The sequence below is a fragment of the Danio aesculapii genome, chromosome 11 (genome assembly GCF_903798145.1).
Source record: "Danio aesculapii chromosome 11, fDanAes4.1, whole genome shotgun sequence".
Taxonomy (NCBI): Eukaryota; Metazoa; Chordata; class Actinopteri; order Cypriniformes; family Danionidae; genus Danio; species Danio aesculapii.
The window spans coordinates 6,070,642-6,093,086 of record NC_079445.1 but is presented as its reverse complement, the minus strand read 5'-3'; the positions used below and the strand labels follow the sequence as shown (position 1 = coordinate 6,093,086).

Below are 22,445 nucleotides of genomic sequence, written 5' to 3'. Positions count from 1 at the left end.
TGTATTAGAAACAAATTTTTTTTTATTACAATATCTACATTAATCCACTGCCTCTGGAAAATGGTGCTGTGTACGTTCAGACAATCTAGAGCAGTGTTTCACAACCACGTTCCTGGAGGACCACCAGCTCTACATATTTTCCACGTCTCCTTAACCAAACACACCTGATTCAGATCTTTTCAGAGACTAAAAGACCTGTAACCGGTGTGACAGACAAAGGAGAAATCCAAAACATGCAGTGTTGGTGATCCTCCAGGAAGGTGGTTGAAAAACACTAATCTAGAGCATGAAATTTGAGATCTGTCACATAACGTCCAAATGCAGTGCAAACTTACATGCAAGCTGATGCTATTTTTTTTACAACAGAGAGAGGATGTGTATTAGACCTAGCGTTCTGGCGGGCACCTTTGAGCCTCTAAAATTATATCTGGACATACAGCAAAAATACAAATGGATTTATTTTTATATATTATTTTATATACTGTATTTATATATTATTTGGCCACTTTACTATTAATTTACAAAAATAGGCAGTATAAACTGGTGTGAAATATATATATATATATATATATATATATATATATATATATATATATATATATATATATATATGAGCAATTCCAGCGTTATGGATGTGACATTTGCAGTAAAATCTCAAAACATAAATTGAAAGAGGAAGTATATGGTAACATTATATTGAAACATATCTTTATGTTTTTCAAAACAACTGGCCACAGAATTGTGGGAGAAAACATCAATCTTTAAACATTTTTTATATTTTAAATGAGGAAAATAAACATGCGTTACAGATGTGACAAAAAAAGTCTGCAAGTTTGCAGTATACGACATACTTTGTAGAAATTCTGTGAATTAAACTGCACTACCAAAAAGAAACGATGCTAATCAAAAGGATAAGAGTCGGCTCACTATAGAACAAACATTATTGATTTTATTTGATTTAACATTTTTGCATTAACGAGGGAAAAGCTTCGTTATGGATGTGACAGCTCTCTGTTATGGATGGAACGGATGTGAAATTGGCACTTGTGTGACACTGGTAAATCAAATATAATTGCTTGAAAACACTGACAGAGACATTTTTCAGTATTTTTAAAGCAATGTAAAATACAAGCCTACACAAAAAAAACGCAGAAACGGTTTTGCTATTTTGACGAAAAACAAAATTCATGGCAAGGTTGACATTTGCATGGAATTGCTCATATACAGTTGAGGTCAGAATTATTAGCCCCCCTTTGAATTTCTTTTTTAAATATTTCCCAAATGATGTTTAACAGACCAAGGAATTTTTTTACAGTATGTCTGATAATATTTTTTCTTCTGGAGAAAGTCTTATTTGTTTCATTTCAGCTAGAATGAAAGCAGTTTTTAATTTTTTTTAAAAAACAACATCAAAATTATTAGCCCCTTTAAGATAGATATATATATATATATATATATATATATATATATATATATATATATATATATATATTTTTTTTTTTTTTTCTATAGTCTACAGAAAAAAAAAACATCATTATACAATAACTTGCTAATTACCCTAACCTGCCTAGTTAACCTAATTAACCTAGTTGAGCCTTTAAATGTCACTTTAAGCTGTATAGAAGTGTCTTGATAAATATCTAGTCAAATATTATTTACTGTCTTCATGGCAGAGATAAAATAAATCAGTTATTAGAAATGAGTTATTAAAACTATTATGTTTAGAAATGTGTTGAAAAAAATCTGTTCGTTAAACAGAAACTGGGGGAAAAATAAAAGGTCAAATATGTAGAATTCAGAAAGCTGAAGTGTGGTCAGCAACTTATAGCTAGTGTTTTGCACACATTTGAACACATAACATGTAAAAAACTGTAAGACTATTCATAAAAAGTATCAGAGGTGTTGGAATAGGCCCACAAGAATGCATTTTGTACAATTTGGATTAAAGATTTAGTTTTATTCATCTAATGCAATGCCATTTTAAAGCTCATAGGGTGTACCTATTCCTGAGTTTGACTGAGACTTCGCTTTATTATCTGAACCTTTTCAGTGGTATGCCTTATAGTTGTTGAAAGACTAAAAATCTTTGTTATTTTCCACTGAAAAAAGGTCATTTTTCATTTGTTTGACATTTCCCTCATGAATTTTAGCACAAAATTATGAGATGCAGCTTGTTTGCAGACTGAAATGTTCCTTTTACCCAAACATTACAACCCCCCCCCCCCTTTACATGATTACTGTGGACTGATTCAAAACAATTTAATTTGTTTAATCTTTAACCTTCACACTTTTATTTTGCTTCTATCCCAACCTTTCTAGTGCGCTGCAGCCATCAAAATAAAAAAGTTTGATTTCTAAAATACATTTGAGTTTTTCTGTGAAAACATTGGAAATCTTTTCTTTGTACTTTTTTCAATTAAATAAAGTCAAAGAGAGTTAACAAATCACAGATTTTTGATTTCAATGGATTTGTCAAAATGTCCAAACCTTTTCTCAATTCGGGTTGTGTTTGACAGCATACAATATGTAAGATCTGGCTACGTGAAACTAGCAAATACATTTTTTCCTATAACTTTGCATGACACATTGATATTGCAGAATAGAAATATATTGATAAGCTGTTCATTCATTGGCGATTAAAAAGTGATTAATAAATAACAATTCTTACAAATAGTCCCGTTAGGTCTTGAGGGTTACACAAAAAGTAGCACTGATCCTTATCCATTTTTTAGTATGATGTGCTTAGAGCAGTGTTTCCCAACCCTGTTCCTGAAGGCACACCAACAGTCCACATTTTCAACCTCTCCCTAATCAAACACACCTAAATCAACTTATCATAACATCAGAAGAGACTCCAACACCTGAAGTTAATGGGTCAGAAAAGGGAGACATCCAAAATATGTACTGTTGGCGTGCCTCCAGGAACAGGGTTGGGAAACACTGGCTTAGAGCATCCTTTACCTTTTCAACATAAGACTCTGGCACTCCTCTGAGGCGAGCATAAAACTCCAAGTGCTCTCGTCCTGTCAGCAGGTCAATGATGGCATCAAACTGAGGACAGTAGCCCATCAGCTGATGAACCTTCTCCATTTCTGTAAGAACACTGAGTAAAACAAATGTTAGGTAATATTAGGGTGGTGCTGAGATTTCCCTGCGTGTAGTAATATTAAAAAAGAAAATTACTTTGGGATTAATAACCACCTAATGTAAAAACATCAGCATAATGATCACCACATGTTGATGGTCTAACCTTTGGTTGCTAAGAAATGCTTCTCCATAAGTGATCCGAGTGTCTCCTGTTAGCATACGGAAGGTTGAGGTTTTCCCAGCTCCGTTAACACCAAGAAGCCCAAAACACTGAAACAGGAGTAAAAAACAAACACTTGCAGCAGTTTAAACTATCACAACAGAAAATAAAGTGCTGTGTGTTACTAAGAGAGATCTGTGATGTCTAACTCAACTCACTTCTCCTCGAGGAATGCCCAAGCAAAGCCGATTCACTGCTGGCTTCCTGCCTGCTTTGTATACCTGTATAGACATAAACAAGGCAGTATTTCATTTGACAGTGTCTTTTACGGGTTCTTTATTGGCATTGATGCTCCCATGAAGAATCTTCAAGGGTTGCCACAGTGGAATGAACTGCCAATTATAAAAGTTCTTTAGTTTACTTAAATATTCATTCATTTTCCTTCAGCTTGGTCCCTTATTTATCAGAGGTCACCACAGTGTAATGAATCGTCAACTATTTCAGCATATGTTTTACGCGGCGGATGCCCTTCCAGCTGTAACCCAGTTCTGGGAAACACCCATACACTTTCACATTCACACTCATACACTACGGACACTTTTGTTTATCCAATTCTACATCTACAGCCCATGTCTTTGGACTTGTGAGGGAAACCAGAGCACCCGGAGGAAACCCATATGGACATGGGTAGAACATGCAAACTCCATACAGAAACGTCAACTGACCCAGCTGGGACTCAAACCAGCAACTTTCTTGCTGTGAGGCAACAGTGCTAACCACTAATCCACCATACTGCCCCTTACTAAAATATATTAAAGGGGTGGTCCAGAGTGTATTTTTAAAGCTTGGTTGTGTTAACAAAATGCAAAGCAATGTGTGTTCATGCTTCCCTTGTAAAATCACGTAATTTGTTCATATATATTACTTTGATTATATACAGCTAACAAGAAAACGACTATCATATTTCCTAATTCCTCCGAAAGGCCCGCCCTCAAGAGGCTCTGATTGGTCAGCTAAAATAATGTGCTGTGATTCGCGAAACAGCTCCACATCACCAGGAAAAGCATCACGCCTCTAATAACACCCTCTGTGCCTCTGCTGTGCAAATGCTGTCAGTCAGAGTAGTTGTTAGCCGTATCAGTTTGAGCCTGAATCAGACAGAAAATAAAGAGGAACCTCACGCCTGCTCTCTAAAATAAAATCTGACAAGAGTCTTTCACATATATTCGGATTAGCATCTGTAAGTAATATGAAGCGTTCTCATATCTTTTGTGAGTTTGTTATTTGAGATGTAGAGCACAGGGAAAGCGGCTGCATAGAGACATTGCAGCGCTGCTGAAGACTGTGGGGGTTTACAGGGGTTTGACAGGGAATAAACATGAATATAAACATGTAGCTAATTTTTAATGGTGCCAAACAGCATTTCCCATTGTTTACATCCTTGTTTACGTCCTTGCTACAAACATAAGGCTAACGCTAGAAACTATGCATGTATTAGATCAATTTTAACAAATAAAAATACTTACAGGTTGTGGCTCACAATCCACAACTTCATCTATTATGGTTGGAGTTGCTCCTACTTTGAGGAGTTTAGCCGAATCCAGCAAGCTCTCCTTTGTCAAATGCTAGCTATATATTTTACATAATTCTCTGGAACATAATTAAAATTGAATTGTAAGCACTTCTCTCTTTGTGTCGAGTCTTTTGGAAGCCCAAATACAGAACAAGCTCTGTGGAAATAGCAGTGTTTGTATGACATTTTAGCTTTCACTGCTATAACATTACAGCACCTCTGGCCACGCCCCTTCAATGTGTGGGGTGTATGTGTGTGACGAATGAGCTTAACCTGAAGCGTTTGTGATCTCATTAACCTGGATGTATTTATTTTGTAGCCCTCAAACTTCGTTCCCTGTAGGCTTTGCTAAGCTAACTCTGTAAATCCAATGTCTCCCTTTGCATTGAACGTTGAGCGTCTTACATTCAGAGATGTTGTTTATGTTCACACAGCTACATTACACATCAACTAAAGTTTAAAATATGATTTTGTAGTGGACCACCCTTTTAAAACAGAATGGTTCTTTGGAGAACTAAAAACGTTTGTTCTGGCATCACTGTGAAACCTCTTTTCCTGGCACCTCTTTTAAAGTGTGTGTCGTATTTGGTGTTTCTCTGTACCTTGCTAAGGTCTGAGAGGATGAGAATGTCTCCAAGAGCTCTTCCGTTCTTCACACGGTCCCTCTCTCTCGCCACATCCTCGTCCTCCATCCCCAGCGGGGGCAGCACAAAACCTGACCACCGACTGAAGAGGAAGCACTCATTTGTCATGAACAACCACTCGGCTGTGTACATCTACTCAATGATGATAGTCAAGCATTCAAACATACCTAAAATTAATAAAGAATTTATACTGCAGGAGAACAGTAAAGAGGAAGAACACAATTCCTTCCATTGCCATGGCAAACAGGTTCTTCCCAACAAAATCCCAGGATAAAGGCTCCAGATTCTGTTTGGTTCCTGGTGACATCCACAAAGCAGACAAATTCACAGTCTAATCTTGAAGTGATTTATGATTACTGCAGAAATATTGGTACTAATATTAGTAAAAAATACCAAGTCGTTGAAATGCGTCTGCCATGGCCTGGTTTTTAGCCATGTCAATGAGACCTCGACCCAGACAGAAATGAGGAAATATCAGAAAGACCTTCTTCAGGATCCTGTTGACCTCATTCAAATGCTGAGCACAACATGGAAATAAAGAAAAAATATTTATGTTTTTCCTTCCTTTTCCTTTTAATTTATTATTACTTCTACTACTAATACTAATACAGTACAGTAAGTCTTAGGCCACTAGTATTTTCACCAAAAAAAGGATTTAAAGTGAGTTATTTGTATATTTTTCTGTAGCATGCCAGTTTGAAATACCAATTTACATGTCCAAACACTATTTTTGTCATTAATTGTAAGTATACAGTGGGATTATTGTCTGACAACAGCCAGTGCTCCACACAGAGATATGATCTGATCATCATCCAGTCTGTCTGGAATGACATGAAGAAACAGGACAAACTGAGACAAACTCAATCCAGGAGAACTTTGGCAACACCTGTAAGATGCTTTAGAAAGCCCACCTGCAAAGCTACCTGAACAACTATAGTCAAGTGTTCCAAGTGTTTTAAATGCAAAGTGTGGTCATACCAAATGTTGATTTGATGTAGTTAATATAAGTTAATTGAAAAATAAGTGAAGTTTCACAAACTAATTTCGAGAGGAGCACATGATATGATTGACTACAGCTGATCCTCGTTGCTAATCATTAGCTAGCCTATCAGATCATTCTAAAACTATTATAAATATCCTGCCTAAACTCCATTCCTTATCTTCGTTTTTGGAAACCCCCCCCCCCCCATCCTTCCCTTCTCCCTCCTCCTCTTTCATGATCGGGCAACACGGTGGCTCAGTGGTTAGCACTGCTGCCTCGCAGTAAGAAGGCCACGGGTTCAAGTTCTAATTGAGCCAGTTGGCACTCCCTGCGTGGAGTTTGCATGTTCTCCCTGTGTTTGCGTGCGTTTTCTCCGGGTCCTCCGGTTTCCTCCCACAGTCTAAAAACATGTACATAAGTGAATCGTAATACAGTCACAAGCACTTAACACATACATAGCAAAAGGGGGCACTCGAGAAACTCCTGATCTTGTATCCCTCCTAATGCTCATTGACCAGGCGGGAACCTTGGGCTCATCTATCTGCGAGCTCAGGGTTCTCTCCCGGGACAGCATGCCAAACCTGCTATCATAGTCGAGCATTATCTAAGTGTGAACTCTTGAAAATGTATTTATGCATTATTTTTGAAAGCATCCTCATTATACAGCAATTTTTACACTCATGACTAAAAATTTGAACAGTACTGTGCCTTTGCAGGTAGGATTTTTTTAAGCATCTTAGAAATGTTGCCAAAGTTCTTCTGGCTTTAGTCTGTCTCAGTTTTTTCTGTTTATTCATGTCATTCCAGACAGACTGGATGATGATCTGCGTGGAGCACTGGTTGCTCTAGTTTTCCCTGTCAAATGATTGAATTTCCAGATTTTCCATTGCTGGATTCGGATTTCTGCCTTCTAATCCATCCCAGCATGGATCAACATTTATCCTTTTTCTCATAACTTTATTAATATGATTATTTGAATAATGATTAAAGTTAACACGTTGCTTAATATAAGAATGGTCAGTGGTTTGCCTGTCTCTTTGTAACTCTATTTTCAGGAGCCACCAGTTAGGTCAGAGGTCACGGAGACCTCGAGTGGAACTGAAGGGCTTGACGATTGAAAACAACTGGTACAACTGTTCCCTATTTGTATTGCTATGTGTTAATACTGTCTAAAGTGATTTTGATATTATTATTATTATGTGTTAATTCTGTTTAAAGTGATTTTGATATTATTATTATGTGTTAATACTGTCTAAAGTGATTTTGATATTATTATTATGTGTTAATACTGTCTAAAGTGATTTTGATATTATTATTATGTGTTAATTCTGTTTAAAGTGATTTTGATATTATTATTATGTGTTAATACTGTCTAAAGTGATTTTGATATTATTATTATGTGTTAATACTGTCTAAAGTGATTTTGATATTATTATTATGTGTTAATACTGTCTAAAGTAATTTTGATATTATTATTATGTGTTAATACTGTCTAAAGTGATTTTGATATTATTATTATGTGTTAATACTGTCTAAAGTGATTTTGATATTATTATTATTATGTGTTAATACTGTCTAAAGTAATTTTGATATTATTATTATGTGTTAATACTGTCTAAAGTGATTTTGATATTATTATTATTATGTGTTAATACTGTCTAAAGTGATTTTGATATTATTATTATGTGTTAATACTGTCTAAAGTGATTTTGATATTATTATTATGTGTTAATACTGTCTAAAGTGATTTTGATATTATTATTATGTGTTAATACTGTCTAAAGTGATTTTGATATTATTATTATTATGTGTTAATACTGTCTAAAGTGATTTTGATATTATTATTATTATGTGTTAATACTGTCTAAAGTGATTTTGATATTATTATTATGTGTTAATACTGTCTAAAGTGATTTTGATATTATTATTATGTGTTAATACTGTCTAAAGTGATTTTGATATTATTATTATGTGTTAATACTGTCTAAAGTAATTTTGATATTATTATTATTATGTGTTAATACTGTCTAAAGTGATTTTGATATTATTATTATTATGTGTTAATACTGTCTAAAGTAATTTTGATATTATTATTATGTGTTAATACTGTCTAAAGTGATTTTGATATTATTATTATGTGTTAATACTGTCTAAAGTAATTTTGATATTATTATTATGTGTTAATACTGTCTAAAGTGATTTTGATATTATTATTATGTGTTAATACTGTCTAAAGTGATTTTGATATTATTATTATGTGTTAATACTGTCTAAAGTAATTTTGATATTATTATTATTATGTGTTAATACTGTCTAAAGTAATTTTGATATTATTATTATGTGTTAATACTGTCTAAAGTAATTTTGATATTATTATTATTATGTGTTAATACTGTCTAAAGTGATTTTGATATTATTATTATGTGTTAATACTGTCTAAAGTGATTTTGATATTATTATTATGTGTTAATACTGTCTAAAGTGATTTTGATATTATTATTATGTGTTAATACTGTCTAAAGTAATTTTGATATTATTATTATCTGTTAATACTGTCTAAAGTAATTTTGATATTATTATTATGTGTTAATTCTGTTTAAAGTGATTTTACTTTTTATTCAAGATAGACTTTGGGTAGTAAGGATATAACTGAATGTAGATTATACCAGTTTTGATAAAGACGGCTGAAAGTACACTCAGCCTTGGGTAAGAAACAGATTGTACTTTAAGTGTGTGTGTTTTATTTGATTGTGGATCCTTTTCACAGGTCTGGGGTCAGCTCTAAACAGTCTAGTGGATGTCTGACGTTTACATGCTTAAGATATTGTTCAGAATGGTATGCACGCACCCATGTGGAAATTTTCCTAGTCTATCTGTGCTTTAACCAATCAGGTTAGCACACGTATATGTATGACGCGGTTCATGACATTATGTGAGAGTATAATTGATGTTGATTTATGATTGTAAGCAGAGCGGCCTAGGAACTCATTGCGATTGTTGAAGCTGGCTTCTGCTGATGAAATGATCTTCAGTAAACTTTATTTATTTGAATCTTTGACTCCGGCTCTTCCACATCTGACAGACTGGTCATTTTTTGGGTTCACCATCAAAGAAATACATAAAAATTTCAATATATTAAAACAGAAATTAATTTAAATTGTCATAATATTTTAAAATATTAGATTTATGGGATTTTTTTTTCAAAATAAGTGAAAAATCTTATCAACCTGAACAGTAAGTCTAAAAGGAGAGGTTTAAATGGTTTTCCAAAATCAGTTATATAACATATAAGCATATAATGAATATGATTGGTTAGTCAGATCAAGCATATAATGAATATGATTGGTTAGTCAGATCAAGCATATAATGAATATGATTGGTTAGTCAGATCAAGCAGTCGGGTCTATCCGCATTACCTCATCAACAAAGAGCTCCAGGACAAATGTGGCCACACTGCCATTGATGCCAATGAAGAGGTTGATGGAGGTGAGCACCACATAGGCAGTACTGGGCACAGAGAAGATGAAGGACGCTGGGTACATAAGTGGAGTGATAGACCAACTGCAGCAGAGACAGACAACACACTGATTTATGCTTCAGACCAGCACTCCAGGGGGAAAAAACACTTTTTTGCATATGCATTAATAAGAGTCATGTAAATGCATCAGTAAATAATAGTTATAATCTTTTCTTACCCATATAGCAACAGTAGAAGCACCAGTGCAGGCAGATTCTTCTCAGACACATATGATTCCTGCTGGAAGCTGATAAAGATGAAGACCACCATAGTGGCCGGTACTGTATAGTTTACCTGAAATGCAATAACAACAGAAACATGAAACAACGAGCATTAGACATAGACATTTCACATCCACATCAATCTTGCAGAACTGACCATGTCCCAAACGTAGTTGGTGGTCCAGTACAGGATGGGTTTCACTCCACTGACAAACTGTAGGTGTTTTGATTTACTGACCCGTTCCTCAATAAGGAACAGGACAAAACTAGCAGGAACAAAAGACATGGCAAAGATAACACATATGGACACCAGAACATCCACAGAGGTGGTCATCCTGCAAAGATCACAGAGAAAAGCATAGACAAAGTTTCAGATTTCGTGTATTTACACCATTATCCTGTTTGAATGGGTGCTTTAGTCAGCTGGATGTTAAATGAATGCAGAGAGGGCATGCAACTATTTTCCAATATTCACAAATGATTGTTGTATATTGCTACCCAACAGAAATCACAAAAAAATTGTAAAATGCCAGTGCAGTAGCCCTTAACATACACTAATTCATCATGTTAAAATAAAATAAAAAATGAGTAATGCATGTATCCAGGGAAAACAACTATCAATAAGCCTAAAAGATAACAGCAGGTGTTTTTCCAGAGAATCTATCAAATACAAAATTATTATTTCAAACATACATATTTTTTACCTACAAAAAGTAAACATTATAATGCATCCAAAGGAATGCTGGACAAAGATTAATCGCATCCAAATTAAACATATTTTTGACATATGTGTGTGTATTATATATATCCCTGCTGAAAAATCCAGCTTAAACCAGCCTAGGCTGGTTGGCTGGTTTTAGCTGGTCGACCAGCCTGGTTTTAGAAGGGTTTTGGCCATTTCCAGGCTGGTTTCCAGCCATTTCCAGCCTGGTCTTAGCTGGTCAGGCTGGAAAAGGACCAGCTAAATCCAACTAAAACCAGCTTGACCAGCCTGGTTTAAGCTGGACATAGCTGGTTTTGGCTGGTCAAGCTGGTTTTAGCTGGTCATTTTCCAGCCTGACGAGCTAAGACCAGGCTGGAAACCAGCCTGGAAATGGCCCAAACCCCTCTAAAACCAGGCTGGTCGACCAGCTAAAACCAGCCAACCAGCCTAGGCTGGTTTAAGCTGTTTTTTTCAGTAGGGATATACTTACTATGCCTATGTAATACACACACATGTAAAAACAAGGCTATACAAAACTTTCTTTTGCATAGATATTTAAATTAATATATAATTTGTATCATATACATATATATTTTATATCTAAATAACAAATAAACATTTTGTCAAATATATGCATGCATGTGAAGTTTTATAAATGCATAATAAATATGCAGAGTACACACACATATATATTATGTCACAACAAACTTTATTTTGGATGTGATTAATCCTGTTTAATCTTTGCCCAGCACTAATTCAAAGCTTAAAAATGAAAAATTATCCTAAATTCATGTAGCTCCTATACTGCTGTTTAACCCTTGTCCACTGTTCAAATTTACTAGCCTTTTGATATGTTTGGGATGAAAACATCCACTGAATTAAACTGCTCTAATGTATCAGATAAATATTTTTTTCCAGATTTTTTTGCAGAAATCTGTTAATCAACCTCAGTCCTGTTCAAAACTACTAAATGCTTTTAAAAATTACAGGATTTTAACTATTTAACTGCCAAATTCATAAACAATGTCACTGATTTGGTGAAAAAACACACACAAAATGACGTATTTTCAATATAAAAAGTAATTGTGGACTGGATTTTTTGACCTTTTATCAGATTCTTGAACATGTGATCGATTAGTAACAACTTTGGCTTTGATGCATTGTTAGATTTTCATTTTCTCTCCCTAATTTACTGTTGGTGGCTGTTTTTGGCCAGTTGACTTCCATTATAACCACATTTGATGGTGCATAAATACACAGTCTTTGTTTTTATTTACTCCATGTAGTTCTGAGAGCTGAGATGCATATTTAGATTTTCTTAGACACATCAAATGCGCAAAGATCACTATCACACACTCACAGACAAACAAACACAGACTTTAATTGGCAGTTATACTCTATATAAAATCCAGAAACCTAGATTTTTTTTCACAGGCGTATCTAAAGTGTTAATGGTGCCAACTGATGATCAACAGTAAAAATTACAAATTTGACCTGTTCCCAACAGGGAAAACCAGCATAATCAAAAACGCACGATTATATGGTGTCATGGTTTTGTAATTAAAATGTGGTTATAATGGAAGTCAATGGGGCAATACCAGCCAGCAACATTAAATTAGAGAGAAAAAATAAAAATCAATCAAAAACAAAGCATTAAAGACAATGCTGTTTCACATGTTCAAGAGTTTGATAAAAAAAATCTAGTCCACACTGTTTTTATATTGAAAATACGTCATTTTGTGTGTTTTTTTCAGTAAATCAGTAACATCATTCATGAATTTGGTAAATAAAGAGTTAAAATCCTGTAAATTTTCTAAAAAATTTAGTAGTTTTGATCAGGACTGACTGAGGTTGATTAACAGATTTATGCAAAAAAAACTGATTTTTTTTTTATCTATTATTTTTCAGCAGTTTAATTTACTGGATGTTTTCATCCCAAACATAACAAAAGGGTAGTCAAATTGCCCAGAGTGTATTATTAAGTTTCTTTAAAAATCCAAAACATTTTCTCAAAATATGTGTCAAAGTGAAGTTTCATAAACTAATTTCGAGAGGAGCAGGTGATATGATTGAGCACGACTGGCCACTCATCTGTAATCAGTAATAATCCAATCAGAGTGATCCTAGTTAACTATAAATGGATCATTTTCTCCCTACTGTTTCTATCTTCGTTAGGAAGAATCCCCCCTTCCACCCCATCTCCTCCTTTTCCTCCCTTTTCTAAAGGGGGAGCTCTCGAGACCTACCTGATCTCGGATCTCCTGATATGCTTATCGACCGGGCGGGAGCCCTGGGCTCAAATATCTCAGAGCTCAGGGTTCTCTCCCGGGACAGCATGCCAAACCTGCTTTAAACGCCAAGCATATCTAAGTGGGAACTCTTGAAATAAGATTTATCACCAAAAAATCATTCTGCTAGTTAAAACACAGAAAAAGTTATGGCCAAATTAAGCCTCAAAATCACTCCATAATGGATGAAAACATCCCCAATGGTACTTCTAGTCTGCCATTTGTTGAATGTTGAGTGTAAGAAGGCAGCTTTAATGAACTTCAGCAAAAAGAAATGACATACAGGGCCATCTCTGTCAGCTGCTCCTTTGTGAGGTTGAGTGGGTGATTGAAGGCTGTTATTCCATATTTGCGTCTCTCTATGTTGGGTGGCAGGTTGGCACGAAGAAGACCGTTGTTCATAATATTCACAAACGATGCCATGGCATGCCATCCTTTATTATTAAACCAGACCTGCGAGACAGAACAGATTACAGATGAAAAGAGAGAACAGAAGCAGGTCGAGCTTGAGAATAATCTCTCACAGAGGCCTCACCTTCACATTGTTTTGGCTGGTGAGTCCTGAAAGGACATCTGGTAGTCTATGAAGAAGCTGATCTAAAGAGCCATTCTGCAAAACAACAGAAGTGTAAAACTAACACTCATGAATGCTCAGTTGCTTTGGCTGTCTGCCAAGGCATTCATAAGATGTTTGAAAAGTTGCAGTAGTAAATAGCACAATCATTTATAGTCAAGTCAAGTTGAGACATGTGTAGTACCACGGTGCTACATAAATAAACATAATCAGAAATATGAACACAACACTGGGCGAAAGCTATTTTAAACCTATACATAACTAACATATCGGAGCAGTAATCTAACTATACTAACTACCAACTATACATATTAGGCATGGGATGATAACCGGTTTCAAGGTTTACCACGATTTGAAAAAGTCAAGGTTTTAAAGCCATACAAAAATTCTATTATACTGTTCCTACAGTATATGCAAAATTTTTTGTACTTTTATGTTAGGTTTTTTTCTTATACCTTTTCAAATTGTAAAGAAATCTGTGGTTTTGAAACTAATGAAGGCAGCAAAAGTCAATTGTTTATTTTAAATATTAAGCCTGCCATGTTTATTGTAGGTGCGGCATGGTGGCTCAGTGGTTAGCACTGTCGCCTCACAGCAAGAAGGTCGCTGGTTCGAGTCCAGGCTGGGTCAGTTGGGATTTCTGTGTGGATTTTGCATGTTCTGCCCCGTGTTCACATGGGTTCCTTCAGGGTGCTGCGGTTTCCCCCACAGTCCAAAGACATGCGCTGTAGATGAATTGGATTAACTAAATTGACAGTAGTGTGTGTGTGTGTGTGTGTGTGTGTGTGTGTGTGTGTGTGTGTGTGTGTGTGTGTGTGTGTGTGTGTGTGTGTGTGAATGAGTGTGTTTGGGTGTTTTCCAGTACTGGGTTGCAACTGGAAGGGTATCCGCTGCGTAAAAAATATGCTGGAATAGTTGGCGGTTCATTCCGCTGTGGCAACCATTGAAATACAGACTAAGCCAAAGGAAAATGAATGAATGAATGTTTACTTTACCAAAATATTTGAAATGTTTCTTAAAGTAAAATATATTGTGTTCAATGGCAAATTTGTTTTACCCAGACATTTAAAATGAACATATTTTAGAGCAGTAATCACAATAATGTGATACCATGATATTTTTATCCAAGTTTATCATACCGTCAGAATCTTATACCGGCCCATGTCTAATACATATACTATAAATACTTATATGAGCATGATGCTGACAACACAAATCAAATATGACAGCACAATGTAGATGTTTTTGCAGGGATATGTTATGAATTTCTATAGATTGTTTATAGAAATGAAAGTGGAATTCCTGACGACTCCTTTTGGCAGATTACAATAATTTTGTCTTTAATTTAAGTTTTAGTTTTTATTTTAATTTTAAATGGTAAAGCTTTATTACTCACTGCACAAAAGGCAATATTGTAAATACATAACAGGGCCATATTAACCAAAAAACATAGGTGATATACCTCTGCAATGTTATACCGTCTTCTAATAGCCAAAACAGACTCCTCCAGATGATGTGGCTCATTCACAGTTTGAGAGCTTTTAGCCCCAAGAGAGAAACCTCCATATCTGCAACAAATGAGCAGAGACTGAATCAACATCAAATTTAATGCTTCATGTTTGGATCGGTAAAGGAAATAGGCTCACCTAAATTCATTTACCCATTTTTTTGTCTTCAAACTGTAAAGAAAAAAGAAGAATTACACATCAGAGCTGTCAAAGCTTTGAAACTTTAATTTTATTAGTTTACATGGAATTTTAAGAAATATAATATTATAATAAAACCTTTTCTTCAGAATCTGAGGATATGTCTTGATTAGGTAGTCAGAAATGTTGCGGCCTGTCAAGTTTTGCAGGATATCACCTGTCATTTGTTGCATCTACATTGGAAAAAGATGGACGAGGGGTTAGCACTAAAATGAAAACATATGAAAAAGTAATATAAGACATTCCATTCAAAGAGATAGTTCACCCAAAAACAAAAGTTTACTTATTATTTACTCACCCTCAAGTGGTTCTCTTCTGTTGAGCACAAAAGAAGATATTTTGAAGAAAGCTGATAAAACTGTTACCATTAACCTCCATAGTAGGAAAATCAAATACTATGGAAGTCAATGGATTTCAGCTTTCTTTAAAATATCTCATTTTTGTCAGAAGAAAGAAAATCATAAAGGTTTGAAACACAAAAAGGTTAAGTAAATGATCAGGAATTTTAATTTTTTGCGTGAACTATTCCTTTAAATGTTTATATTTGACATAATTCACTGTCGCTCCTAACAAGCAAAATGATAGAGCATTCAAGACATTTTTTTTTTTTTTTACTTTTAATGAAAACAAAACCTGTTGGGACTCCTCTGTTCAATTTGGGTTCGTTAGCTCATCATATTAAGCCTTACAAGTTACAAATTTGGGGGTGAAATTTGACTTTAAATTTGACAATCAGATTAGAGCGGTAGTTAAATCTAGCTTTTTTCAATTAAGACAGCTAGCAAAAATAAAGCAATATATACCAAAACAACAGCCTGAGACAGTAATCCATGCTTTAACGACCTCTCGGTTAGATTACTGTAATGCACTGTTAGTAGGGAATAGCAGGTCAGCTATTGCCCATTTGCAAATAGTGCAAAAAAAGCATGCCTGTTAACTGGTACTCGCAAATATGACCACATTCCCCCGTCTTAGCTTCGCTTCATTGGTTGCCAGTGAATTTTAGAATTCAGTTTTCGATTCTTTAATTTGTTTTTAAATCTCTAAATGGTCTTGCTCGACCTTATTTCTCTGAGCTGATACACCACTATAAGCCCACCCCGTCTCTCAGGTCAGCTGATCTGCTGCTCCTTATAGTGTCAAAAACAAAGTGTAAGCTTAGAGGGGATCGTGCTTTCGCTGTGGTAGGTCCGAGACTTTGAAATGATTGGCTGCTGCCCATTAGACAGGCCTCTTCCATTTTCTCATTTAAATCAGCTCTTAAAACTCTTTTTTATTGTTGACATTTGACACCTGATCTTAATGTTACTTACTGGGTTTTTTTCTTATTTATATGGCTTTTTAGGTAGTTTAGCTATACTTTACCTTGTATTTTATGTATTTTATATACTATTATTCTTATTTTGTTAAGCATCTTAATTTCATTGTTACTAATTTTTCAGATTTATTTTGGTTTGGTTTTATTTGTATGTTTGAGTTTTTACCAAAATCTGTGAATTTCATGTCAAAAGCTCCTTTAAATTTATATTTACCAACAAAAACAGTGTTTTCTATTCACTTCTTATTTTACCTTCTGTATATAATGTAATTAGAAATCACAGTTTGTGTGCGTCCCAATTTTCATACCATTTTTTAGAGTGTACAAATCATTTACAGAATGTTGGGTCCACTTGGCTTAATGAATCTATATGCCTTTCTAGGTAGTTTAGCTATATTTTATCTTGTATTTTATGTATTTTATATACTATTACTCTTATTTTGTTGTATATTTTTAGTACAGCACTTTGGCTCACTTCTGTGTTTTAAAGTACTCTATAAATAAAGTTTGACTTGACATTTAAAAATGTAAAACTGACTGGTAATGCACAGTATATAATGAATGCATGAATAGACAGACAGACCTGAGGCGGAGGGACTCCTCCTGCTCCCTCAGGACAGTCAGGCAGCATCCTGCGGATTTTCTCAGTACTGCACTCACATTCAGGGGAAGGTTTCTCTATACTAAAGTTGCCATTATGAAAGAGCTGCCACGTACTGTATGGAATCTGAGGCCGGACAAACTTTGTTTCAGCTTTCTCCAAACAGTCAGTGTCTCTGCAAAAGCACACAATAAAAGCAATAGACGTTACCCAGATTAAACAGTCTAGTCTATTTTCTGTTGTTGCATTCCCAAAGACAAGACTTGTGTACCCGTTTGGCTCCATACACTTGGTACCAAACCCAGGTGGATCCAGAAGGGCCTTCAGGAGGTTCTGCATGGCTGTGTCCTGTGGGGCATCATTGCTTTAAAGAAAAGAGACAATAGGTGAAAGATTGGAGGAGGCAGGAGAATTTCCTTGAAACTGTCCTTTGCAGAGTGTGTACCTGAAGAAGGTGAACTGATCTCCATACATCCACGGCTGGAGCTCCAGCGATGGATATTTCCCAAACGGTGGAACAATGAGACTGAACAGTAGAGCAATAAGGACAAAAACAGCAGGCAAAACAATCTGCAAACAAAAGTTACAGCTTGGTAAATGAAGTGTTGTTCCACAAAATGCTTAAAACATGTTCAATCAATTTGCATTTGTTTAATAAGAAATACAGTGTTGGGGAAAGTTACTTTGGAAAGTAGTGTAGTACAATATTGAGACACTCTCCTAAACAATTAACCAGTTGCGTTACTTAGTTACATTTTATAGTAAGTAATGCGTTGAGTTACTTTTGCTTTAATTTTTCTTACGAATTGAGCCTTGTTCTCTTTCAGAACTTGCAGGGTTTTTCTCATCTTTTTTAAGATGAGTTAACAGCACATTGTATAACTTACAACTGTATTTACCTTAAAAAACACTTTGAATAATAATAATGTAAGATAATGTTATCTTCTGAGAACTCCACATGCCGTATATACAGATTAATGAAAGTTTAAAGCAATGTGTTTGGTGCTTTTGTGCTTTTTGTCTTGTTAGTGAAAAACAAACCATTTTCAAGTACTATTTCTTTTCTTACATGTGTTCAAAATAATGAACACATTCTCTCATTTCAATTTTAATTCAGTAATTTAATTTTTAAAAGGAAATAAATTAAACAAAAAAGTATCTCGCGTTAAATTTTGAATGTAATTTTTTTTTTTAAGTAATGCGTTCGTTACTTTACTCGTTACTTAGAAAAGACATATTTTTACGTAACTCATGTTACTTGTGTGTGTATATATATATACAGTTAAAGTCAGAATTATTAGCCCCCCTGTTTATTTTTTCCCCCAATTTCTGTTTAACGAAAAGAATAATTTTTTCAACACATTTCTAAATATAATAGTTTTAATAACTCATCTCTAATACCTGATTTATTTTGTCTTTGTCATGATGACAGTAAATAATATTTGACTAGATATTTTTCAAGACACTTCTATACAGATTAAAGTCACAATTAAAGACTTAACTAGGTTAATTAGGTTAACTAGGCAGGTTAGGGTAATTAGGCAAGTTATTGTATAACGATGGTTTGTTCTGTAAACTTTCGAAAACAAATTGCTTAAAGGAGCTAATAATTTTGACCTAAAAATGGTTTTTAAAAATATTAAAAACTGCTTTTATTCTAGCCGAAATAAAACAAGTAAGACTTTCTCCAGAAGACAAAACATCACATACTGTGAAATGTTCCTTGCTCTGTTAAACATCATTTGGGAAATATTTAAAAAAGAAAAGAAAATTCAAACGGAGGCTAATAATTCTGACTTAAACTATATATATATATATATATATATATATAAGTATATTACAAAAATGCTTTCTTATTCAAATAACATACTTAAATGTCATTTATTTCTGATGTCAAAATGAACTGTCGCCATCACTACTTTACAGTGTCCTAACTACAAAATTGGTGTAAAATTTACATTATTACTGGCAACGTAAATACTGCATTATTATTGGCAATACAACAATTACTATACACACAACACAACACAACAACATGCAATTTGAAAAAAAAAAATACTAAATCTAAAATACTGATATTACAACAGGATATCATGGGAAGAAAGCACAAATACTACAAATTATTGTGTGCATCCATCAAATTCCCCCTAAAGAATCTTCCAGAACAACCTAATGAGTTGTGCACTATTACAATTTTGATTTCATTTTAGCTTGAACAATAAAATAAAAAGTCATTTAAAATGTCTGTTGGTAGAATTTGGAAATCATTTTTAGTTGATCATTTCAAAATGATTGTTTTAGTCATTGTCAGTATCACTATGTACCTGTGCAAAAATGCCTCTGCGACTGCGGAAAGCGTACTTCAGTCTTTTGGTGAAAAGCGCTCGAAGCTGCTGACATGTGTGAAAACAGCCTGTGAGAGGAGCGCTGTCGCTCTGATCATCCCCACTCAGTGGATCTGTCTCCTGAGCTTCTGTGTGCCAGAGGAAGAGCTTCTGGTTAATAACATCTCATTATAGATATTCTGACTTGCTACACTGCTGTCAACATTAATTACAGTCTTTTTTGTTTCATTTTGTACCTTTCCTGATTGACCGTTTCCGTCCTGCCAGTGAAGCAGAGAGAAAAGCAAAACCAAACATCTTAAAAATAAGTACCTTACATTTTGGTTCTGTTTGCTCTACAGCAGGCAAAAAAAGCTTTTCTTAATTCACTGTAAACATTGATTTACTATTTTGTTTCTTAAAGACACAGTTAAATGTGATGTCATATTTCAATCATTTCAGTGCCAGTAGAAAGTCTGCACGCTCCAAATTTAGTACAACTCTGACTATAAAAATTAGCTCAGGTATAAAATGCATTCATTTACCCGCATCTCTGTCCTCAGATTGCGCTCCCTGGGGTTCTTGAGACACTGGCGGATCTTCTGGGTCTGCATCCACACCAGTCTCCTCTGCCACACGCAGAAAGATCTAAAATACACAGGCAGAGCTAAATACTACTGTTTGGCAAAGCCCTTTCTGCTTTCACATGGTAAACTTACTGTGTTACAGCAGCAGCCATAAGAATTAATAGCACTCATGTTAAATTTGAATTCTTTATAAAATATTTACTAATGTTTGCTTAATGGAGAGGTTTTTTCCAACACATTTGTAAGCATGAACATTTTTATTTTTTTTTAAATATTTTATTTAGAGTTTTTCACATTTTAAAGAACAAACCCCAAATCCCTCCCATGCCAGCAAATAAAAATAAGTAACCATATTTGACATGTAAATACATATGCACATACACGTCCACAACTGTACAGATACTTAATCATATTCCTCCATGAGAAATCTATACCTGCACATATTCACAAGTCCAGTCAAATATCTGCATATGTACATTACATATAGAGCATATACACATATGAGAGTACAAATCAATACAGACAACAAAAGAAGAGGGACAAAAATTAAAAAGGAAAGGAGATAAAAAGAAATAAAATAATAATAATAATAATAATAATAATAATAATAATAATAATAAAATAAAAAAATTAATAATAAAAAGTTTTCGAATATATGAACACCTATACATACCTGATTATTGAAAATTAGTATTTCGTACACATTGCTATGTTTCATGAAATCTTCCACACCACTTTTCATTGGTCAGTCTGTAGACATTCAAAAAAGGGCTTCCAAATTTTTGAAAATTTCTTTGGTTTACCTGCAATCTCATATCTAATCTTTTCCATGTGTAGTACATTACAAAACTCTGTGAGCCATGTTTCAAATTTAGGTGTACACTCTTTGTTCCACATCAATAATATTACCTTTTTTGCCATAGTCATTCCATATTGAACTGTCTGGATTTGATCCAAGCTACAGTTTTCAAAGGAAGGAGCCCAGCCTAATATTGCAATAAGTGGGTCAGGAGGAAAATTAATCCTTAGTACTTCAGCGTAAAAAGAGAACACCTCCGTCCAAAATGTAGATATTTTTGGGCAGAACCAAAATATGTGAGCCAGTGTACCTTCATTGGTCTTGCATTTAATACATAGAGACGATACAGAGGGGTATATAGAGTGCAATTTAGTGCGGGAATAGTGTAGTCTATGGACTACCTTATATTGGATCAGCTGGAGGTTAGAGTTAATGGAACAGGGCATGAACATTTTTTAATGACTAACTTCTGTTGTGTTTGCCATGATGATGTGCATTATATTTTACTAGTTAGTTTGCAAGATATTAGTTTTCAGTCTAAAGTGTAATTTAAAAACTTTTTATAACCAGGCAAGTTAGGATAATTAGGCAAGTAGTTGGATAACAGTGGCTTGTTCTATAGAAAAAAACTATATTTCTTAGGGGAGCTAATAATATTGTCCTTAAAATTGTTTTAAAATATATATAAAACTGGTTTTACTCCAGCCAAACCTAAAAAAAATAAGACTTTTCCCAGAAGAATCAACATTATAGGAATTACTGTGAAAATTTGTGCTGGTCTGTTAAGCATCTCTTGGAAAATATTTTAAAAAGAACAAACATTTTACATGAGTGCTAATAATTTCGACTTTAAGTGTCTCACCTCCTCTAACGTGGTGTCTGACAACCCGTAGCTGACCACTCCAAACTCGCCCTGCCGTTTGTCCAGTTCATTCAAGAACAGAGCAAGAGTGCCGTCCTCTGACGCAGCATTGGGCAGGTTGATGACGGCCTCCCTGCCGATGTCCTCCACCAGCTGAGCATCAGGTACATACTGCTGTGCAAGAGCCATTAAAGCTGCAACATCTAAGACAGGAAAGAGCCTTTAGATAACACTTAGGACTAATACAAACAGTATACATATACAGTTGAAGTTAGAATTATTAGCCCTCAAGAATCATTAGCCTCCCTGTATGTTTTTTCCCCAATGTTTGTTTAACGAAGAGATTTTTTTCAACACATTTCTAATCATAATAGTTTTCATAACTCATTTCTAATAACTGATTTATTTTATCTTTGCCATGATGACAGTAAATATTAGATATTTATCAAGATAAATATAAAGCTTGACATGCCATTTAAAGGCTTAACTATTTAGGTTA

The 22,445-nt window shown here is 34.5% G+C and overlaps 1 protein-coding gene across 1 annotated transcript in view; it reads right to left on the bottom strand.

Annotated features, from left to right (window-relative positions):
• The window catches only part of abca7 (ATP-binding cassette, sub-family A (ABC1), member 7), a 62,003-nt gene that overhangs the window by 9,393 nt on the left and 30,165 nt on the right, over positions 1-22,445 (bottom strand). The window contains exons 24-43 of the mRNA XM_056467879.1: positions 21,947-22,149; positions 20,244-20,346; positions 19,699-19,847; positions 17,820-17,944; positions 17,646-17,738; positions 17,357-17,549; positions 15,534-15,628; positions 15,396-15,428; positions 15,212-15,317; positions 13,711-13,785; positions 13,459-13,628; positions 10,342-10,519; positions 10,142-10,257; positions 9,863-10,007; positions 5,858-5,981; positions 5,632-5,761; positions 5,423-5,546; positions 3,466-3,528; positions 3,251-3,357; positions 2,962-3,103 (exon numbers count right to left, since the gene is read on the bottom strand). Of these exons, the coding sequence (XP_056323854.1) occupies positions 2,962-3,103; positions 3,251-3,357; positions 3,466-3,528; positions 5,423-5,546; positions 5,632-5,761; positions 5,858-5,981; positions 9,863-10,007; positions 10,142-10,257; positions 10,342-10,519; positions 13,459-13,628; positions 13,711-13,785; positions 15,212-15,317; positions 15,396-15,428; positions 15,534-15,628; positions 17,357-17,549; positions 17,646-17,738; positions 17,820-17,944; positions 19,699-19,847; positions 20,244-20,346; positions 21,947-22,149 (2,474 nt within the window). The remainder of the gene's footprint in view (positions 1-2,961; positions 3,104-3,250; positions 3,358-3,465; positions 3,529-5,422; positions 5,547-5,631; positions 5,762-5,857; positions 5,982-9,862; positions 10,008-10,141; positions 10,258-10,341; positions 10,520-13,458; positions 13,629-13,710; positions 13,786-15,211; positions 15,318-15,395; positions 15,429-15,533; positions 15,629-17,356; positions 17,550-17,645; positions 17,739-17,819; positions 17,945-19,698; positions 19,848-20,243; positions 20,347-21,946; positions 22,150-22,445) is intronic.